The sequence below is a fragment of the Meleagris gallopavo genome, chromosome Z (assembly GCF_000146605.3).
Source record: "Meleagris gallopavo isolate NT-WF06-2002-E0010 breed Aviagen turkey brand Nicholas breeding stock chromosome Z, Turkey_5.1, whole genome shotgun sequence".
Taxonomy (NCBI): Eukaryota; Metazoa; Chordata; class Aves; order Galliformes; family Phasianidae; genus Meleagris; species Meleagris gallopavo.
In genome coordinates this window covers 19,785,137-19,793,025 of record NC_015041.2, presented here as the reverse complement: position 1 = coordinate 19,793,025, position 7,889 = coordinate 19,785,137, and the positions used below count along the sequence as shown (strand labels likewise).

Genomic DNA, 7,889 nt, shown 5'->3' with positions numbered 1-7,889 from the left:
TAGTATAAACATCAGAACTTCACATATAAAGAGACTGTAATTAAATAAATAGCTTTTAATTGCAAATTCAGAAACTACTTAAGCATTTTTGTACTGAAAGAAAGCAAGATTTAATATTCTCAGTGACAATCATGGTACTCTGTTAGTTAAGAGATAACTGCAAGCTCACTTCTAACTAGTGCTCAAACATTCTAACAAAACTCTAGATGACACTGCAGGAGATCACTTTCTAGCTCTGAAGAACTTATATTCTGAATAAAGAGAAGAGATACATGAGTAAAGATGGAAGTGAGAAAAAGAGAGATTAAAATAATCAAATAATTTTGATCAGCGTTGGGATCTGAACACCATTGTTTTGCTAGCTTCTAAGACAGGTCTTCCTATTAATTAACTGTGCTGCTTCTACAGTGTAAACTGCAAGACGACATAGTTTGAATGAGAGCAGAAGACAAACACACGTAAGCAAGATTAACTTGATGTAGTAGAATTACATACCCTATTTTAAATTTTAGCAGTTCCACAGCTTCCATTGGCTAGGCTTTATGGCTTTACTTATGTAGTCTGTTAGCTCTAGGCTACTTTTGCTTACGGCAGTTACAAAGTATTCAATGTCATGTATAAATGAAGCCAATATGGTATGCAAAAATTGCTTCCTGTCTTACAATGTGGTGATGTCATTAAAAATATAAGATTAGAAAAATCATAAATTCAAGTCACTATCTTACAGTATGGCCTGGAAAATGACTTCATATATATATGAATTAATATAGAAGTGTCTCAAGCATGCTGCAACTAATTACTTGGGAACTTACATTTTTAGAGATGGTGCCAAATAAATAAATAAATAAATAAATAAATAAATAAATAAATAAATAAATAAATAAAAATCCTTCAATATGCTCTCAAAAAGTCCTTTAGTAGAAAGGTATCTAACATAACACTGGGATTTGACTTGTCCAACAAGCCATGAGGGTGTTCCAGCCTTACAGTAAGAGTGTGCATGCTACCCTGTAACTGTGAGGTGATAAATATTTAAATTAATTGCTGTGCCTAGCCCACAACAGTAATCCTATTTTCAACTGGAACGGAACATTCTGCAAGATTTTAATTCAAAGTCCTTTATTTCTACCCAATAAACAGTAGTGAAACTGAGATCAATTTTACTCAAGCAAGATGGAAACTGAAACTCAGATCAAGACAATGCTTAAATCATCAGATGTCCATTTTAAAAAAGAACCAAAAAAGTTTAAATGACATTGGAGACTGGATGAATTAAGGATGAAAATATTTTAAAAGCGGGGAATAAAACATACTATGTTAAGATTCACTTGCTAGCTTACGTAACTGAATTTTGAATGTTGACTTTTTAGTTGTCTACCTTGGCTACATAATTGGGAATGGTGATTATCAGAGAGCATTATTTCAAAGTTCTCTGTATAAAACATGGGAAATATGCTTACAGTATTTCACAGACAGAACTATATGACATTCCATTTCAGACCTGGCTTCTTAGCTTCAGAACACATTTATCTGATGTTTTGAGTATGTTAATGATTAGAACATAAACAAGTGTACTATACCTGAGTGGCTGTAACTCTAGAACAAGGATTAAACGTAAATAATCCTTGTAGAAGATTAAGTAAATCATCACCAGCTGCACTGAAGATATGTTGAAGAGGCATTCCAGGGAAAGACTTGAATGTGACGTAATCCGGAAGATTTGTCATTCCCTACAAAGACACAAAAATGGGACGTCTATTTTTCAAAATTGAAAGAGTGTAGCTTTTCACAGAAATGAAACTTCATATGGCTGTAACCACAGCAAAAGCTAACTGTTCTTCAAGACACCCTGTTAATACCTAGTCACTGAGCGTAGGAATAACAGGTCATAAAAATTACTCTAAAATACAAGAATTGACACAGTATCCATTACCAAGTAATCTTTCATCCTCTGACTTCAGTAGTGAGTAGTACAACAGGAAACAAAATTAACAAAGGAAGCATGGAGGAACTTTACAGTGAGCGCAGACAAAGTAAAACTAGCAGATAGTAGAAGAGACAAGATACATAGAGGAGCCAATGTGCATTTCCTCCTGGTAATATACTGTCCTCTTCAAAGTTTGTCGTCCATCATTAACATTTTGAGCTACTTTTTGAAATGCATGTTTTATTTGTGGACTACAGGAAAGAAAGGAAAAACAGTTAAACAAAAGATGAATGGCATTTCCCCCTCTTCCCCCCAGTACAAAGAAAAACAAAACAAAAAATAAAACAAACAAAAAACCAACCAACCAATCCCTTGTATTCAAATTTCACCATAAAACTAAACCAGTTACAGACAATCATCTAGATGTCAGTAAGTATTTTAAACCTTTAAATCAACATATTTCAGTAAATTTGTTCAGTAAGTTTATTCAAGCTAAATAAAACACTGGTGCTGTAGTAAAAAATGTGTGCAATCAGTTACAACTTTGACTGTAAAGGTTTCAATATTTGAAAACCATAGTTTTGGAAATAAATTTGGGAATGCACTATCTCTGTTGTGCTAATGAACTTCCTGTCCTCTCCTTTTCTCACTTCCCAAGAAAAAGAAAATATCACTGCAAAAATCTTTGGCCTTCCTTTAGAATCTTAGCATAACAGTTGTGTGAGGCTAGTATTGCCTTACACAAAACTTTTTTTAACATAGCTATATATCCATTTGGTGACCACCTGAGGTAGCATCTAAGCACCATTCATACAAAGGAAAACTGGAGGAACAATTCATACAAAGGAATACAGGAGGAACAATTGCAGGATACAATGACCCCAATTCCTCAGGGGTCTGTCTTGGGACCAGTGCTCTTCAACGTCTTTATCAATGACACAGACTATGGAATCAAATGCACCCTCAGCAAGTCTGCAGACAACACCACGCTGAGTGGTGCAGACCATACACTGGAGGGAAGGGAAGCAATCCAGAGAGACCCTGGAGAAGTGGGCTCATGAGAACATAGTGAGGTTCAATAAGGCCAAGTACAAAGTACAGCACTTGGACCGGGGCAATGCCAGGTATTTATACAAACTGGAGGAAGATCTCCTTGAGAGCAGCCCTGCACAGAAGGACTTGGGGGTGCTGGTGGATGAGAAGCTGGACATGAGCCAGCAGTGTGCATTTGCAGCCCGGAAGGCCAACTGTGTTCTGGGCTGCATTAAAAAAGGGGTGGCCAGCAGGGAGAGGGAGGTGATTGTCCCCTTCTACTTGGCTCTTGTGAAGCCCCATCTGCAGTACTGCGTCCAGGCCTGGGGTCTCCAACACAAGAAGGATGTGGAGCTCTTGGAGTGGGTCCAGAGGAGGGCCACTAAGATGATCAGAGGGCTAGAACTTATTCTGAAAAAGAAGTGCCCTGAGATGACAACACCTAGCTATTCTGTCTGAGCACAGCTAGACAGTTATCATTCATGTTTTAGACATAGCTTATGTGGCAGATGAAGGCTTAGGGATCAATGTCACTGAAAGACATTGAAAACCTGACAGCCCAACTTACGGTCCTATAAATTGTTCCCAATATTGAAAGAAATTAACACCTTCTGGGTTAAAACATCAATATATCAAGAATCTCAAGAACATTAAGCAATCAATATTAATTTCGTATCAATAGTGGACCAAGAAAGGAAAGTAAGATGTCTTTTAACTGCTGCATGATGCTAACAACATTGTTGTAATGATAAGAGATTTGCTGAGATAGAGGATAAGCAGCTGAGATTTCTTTCTCTGTGAGAGGCAGCTGCATTCTGAGAACTTACTCAAATATTCTGATACATTCTTTAAGTTAATTTCAAAAGCAAAAGTAGAGATTACATCAAGTAAAATTAAAATCAGAGTGTTAAACTAAAAGACTCACAGGCCACTGTTCTTCTGTTGGAGTGCCCAGTGTTTCAAAAATTCTTGTCAGCTGATCAAGATCAGAGTCTCCTGGCAAGAAAGGAACCTGGAGGAAGGCAACAGCTCATTTAACTAAATTCTAGATTTAATTACAGAAACTAACTTAGAGTGGCTCCTCATAATTACATTACACATTCAAAGTGAAACATCTTTGTTGAAACACATGCCTACAACAAGGTACACTGAACATTTAAATCTATCTAGTGACATCCATATGGATTTTGAATGTTTCTTGTAACCCAGGGTTAGTATCACTGACTTGACAGAATAGAACTAAACATAACATTAAAACCACTACAATATTAATGGAGCATTGTTCTTTTATCAAGTTAGGTTGTTTTACACCAGGGCTGTAAATTTAGTCTGTTGATCACAATAATCTTTCTAGCACCTACAACCTCAAGATAGGTGACATGACATGACATTATATATAAACATTAATGTGGATTGCAACAGCATTCTAAAAGCGAGAATTAGGAACAATAGAATGAAAGAGCATCAAGAGAAATTATACTGCCTCATATCCATAAAGGATTAAACTGCCTAACAAACACCAGATGTCAAGTAAGCTAGTGAGAACACAGAAAAAAGGGCATGTCTGTCCAGTTTGAGTTGTCATTCATGCAGCAGGCACACAGTGAAAGAAAAAAAAGGGACTTTGTGAACAAAAGTAAAGTTGGAGGCAGTATTTTAGTCATAAGGACAGAAAGAACATAATGAACACCCTTGTAAGGCAGAGCACTCAATTTTGGTACCTTGAAAGCGCATTGAAGATTTCTGAAGAGCTTTCGTAAAGCTCCCAGAAATTTCACTGTCCCTCAATCCAGTACATCCAGGAAGAAGAAAAGACAGTTACATTTAAAACTATCATAGTGATAAAACCTTGCCATAAACATTATCTGCTTCGTAAGAAAAAGAAACAATTTAATAGAATTAGATCATGTCTTTGCTTTCTAACTTTCCAGGAATGTGCACAACTTCAGAGGGTCTAATCTATGCACGTCCAACCTGCAGCCCACACACAGCCTGGCCCATCCTGCCTTGCAGATGTTCCTCGCCCTGTACCATCAAGCAATGGCTCTGCCCTGCCAAGTAGCACAGCCCAGGCTCCAGCATGCAACCACTGCCCACAACAACCAAACAGCAGTGAGCAACTGGCTCTGCCTGGGATGAAATCGGGGCACGGCGTGGATGCAGTGCACTTAAGGCTCATGTTAACTCAAGTTAAGGCAAATAACTGTATGTATTGAAATATATTGCTTAAACACAGTCCTGTGATCACCAAAAATATGCAGCTGTGCTTTCCATTTTGATTAAGCAATTTGAGAATAGGTTTCAAGGTTACAGAAAGAATTCACCAATTCTTTGGTATATCTGAATTAAAGTGTGATCACGTCTCTCTGTTGGACCTCCATAAGCCCTGTTTTACCAAAGAGAATTATCTTCACAAGTCTTCACTTCACAATCACACCTCATTAATATGCCATTGCTTTTTGGCAGTACACATATTTGTGAACAACTGTTTTCAAGGATGAAGCACAGAAGGAGTAAAATTTCATAAAAATTTCTGATGAACACCTTGGCAAATCACTAGGAATTGCAACCATTGCTATCAAACTAGGCTAATGCACAAAAGCAAAGTCAAATGTTTCACTAGGTCTATGTTGTTGCTGCTCTTTTTAGGTTTTAATAAGAAATACTACAGAATAAAATAAGTTTTGTTACTTATATGCATTAACTACATATTTTACGAGGGTTGCTCCAAAAGTAATGCCTCTCATTTTATTATGTTGGCCCACCCTGTCAGAGTTGGATGTTGGTGGTATGATAGTAGAGGTAGAACCTTCCCACCGATATTCCATCCCATGCTGTTCCTGTGTGACAGATGGCAGCAGTGGGGCACTCTGACAGAATGGCATCTGACATGGAAGTGCAGATGAAGCAAGAGGTGCGCTATTGAATTATTCCACATGGAAAAAAATGGCATGCATTGACATCCATCAATACTTGCTGAACATTTATGGAGACCAAACAGCAGATGGGAGCACACTGAGGAGGTGGATGGTGCATATCAGCAATGATGTCATCACAGCAACTGTGGAACAGTGATCACCTCCACAGGTACAGATATATTTTTATAAGCATGGCATGCAGGCTCCTGTTCAATGTTGGGAAAAAGACATAGCTAATAGTGGTGACTATGTTGAAAAACACTGTTTTGTAGCTGAGGATTTGCTCTATCAAATAATTATTGTGCTATTTGTATTTGTTGTTGTTTCCATGGAAATAAATAGGAGTCATCACTTCTGTAGCATTCCACATATATGCTATCCAAGATTATCCCTGTTCACTCAACATGGCAAGTCAGAAGGTGGGACACCTGTGGCCTCATCTATGTTTATGCATGCACTACAGATGCTTCTTAAGCAACCACTTTATGTTTCCATTCTGAGCTTGTACACATCTATATGTATGATAAATCAGACAAGGCAAATGGCATATTCCCAAGTGTTTTCAAACAGACTAGTTCCCCATCTGGTTCGCAATACAGCATACACTTGAAGTAAAGTGCATAAATCAGGCAGAACGTGCTTATTTTGGAAAGTAAGTTATCCTGCAGGCTATTTCATACTTTCAGCTATGCTTGCACCCCCTGTCCTCCACTTCCTACCTCCTACTTCAATGTTTTCAGAAGAACTACATAATTGCTTACTTCCATAAAGCATATTTATGGATGATTGCACCTGTATATCTTGCTGAGGAGTGTCATAATGTAATCTTGACTATCTTCAGTCTTCATTCCAGTCTTTTAACTAGCCACAGTTTACAACAACAACAGTACATTTTCAGCTCATTACAAATAAATCCACATTTGATGTATTGGTGGTAATTATTCCCAATTATTGGGAAACAACTTATAAAGAATAGAGTGCACATGCACATATGCTGCCAAATTTCCTGGAAATATCATGATGAAAACTGAGGAATGGCTGTGTGAAAGGAAAATACTGAGAGGACTGGAAGAGTAAACTACTTTACTCACCTCCCTGAGGCAGAACGGTGACACTTTGTTGTACTTTTTTAAGGTTTCCAATCTTTGCAATGGTTTTGGAACCTCAGCCTATTAGAAAATTTTCCTTTCCTTATAGGTAGCAAACTTTTGGAAGGTAATCCCTCCCTGCTGCCTTTCATTACCTCCTAGGAAGTAGCCTAACTTTTTATTGATGATACTACTGCAGAGCAAAATGCACTGAAGAATAATTACAAATGGTTACGTTTGAAGACTTACCCTGAGAAGCAACTCAGCTAGAATACAACCAACAGCCCACATGTCAACACCAACACCATACATTCTAGCACCAAATAGTAGTTCTGGGGAACGGTACCATCTGAACAGAAAAAATATTTTAGGAAAACCTGGCTTTACTTGATGTATGCTGCAGCAGTGCAATGACTACAAAAAGAATTCTGCTCTTGCCTCTGTATTTTTCAAACATTAAAGAACCACAGTGGGTTTTTTTTGTTGTTTTGTTTTGGTTTTTGTTTTGTTTTAAATTTTGAAAAACATTGCATTGCACATCATGGGGCTATGTTTTACTACAGTTCCAGCTGAGCTATCTGGCAAACAACAGAACTGCAGATATGCAAAGGAAAATATATATAAGGGAGGCTTGCATGTTACAGACCATTGTTTTCTTTAAATTTATCTTCAAGAAATGGTACTTTAAGACAGAATTCCTTTCAGCTTTCAAAAACATGACTAGCAGCAGACTTAGAGATTAATTTCATGCAAAATACATCTTGGCAGCAATTATTTGAAGTTTGTGGGCAAGATATGATATACATTGCATTTTAAACAAGTGTATCACTGATGCCTTTTGATTGAATATTAAGATATTAAACAGTTTTGCTGTATAGCTTTAGCATTACAGTAGACCAAAGGAAATCTATTTTGCAGTAATCT

General features: G+C 37.4%; 2 protein-coding genes across 2 annotated transcripts in view; one reads left to right on the top strand and one right to left on the bottom strand.

Moving 5' to 3' along the window:
• THBS4 (thrombospondin 4) overlaps positions 1–7,889 on the top strand; it is a 1,064,342-nt gene that overhangs the window by 978,965 nt on the left and 77,488 nt on the right. The gene's annotated exons all lie outside the window — the stretch shown is intronic.
• On the bottom strand, positions 1,560–7,345 carry LOC104914943 (cyclin-dependent kinase 7-like). Its single transcript, XM_010725496.3, has 3 exons — positions 7,215–7,345; positions 3,885–3,971; positions 1,560–1,730 (listed from the first exon to the last, which is right to left on the bottom strand). Exons 1-3 carry the CDS (start codon positions 7,275–7,277, stop codon positions 1,575–1,577), a joined length of 306 nt encoding a protein of 101 aa, XP_010723798.1. The 5' UTR covers positions 7,278–7,345; the 3' UTR covers positions 1,560–1,574.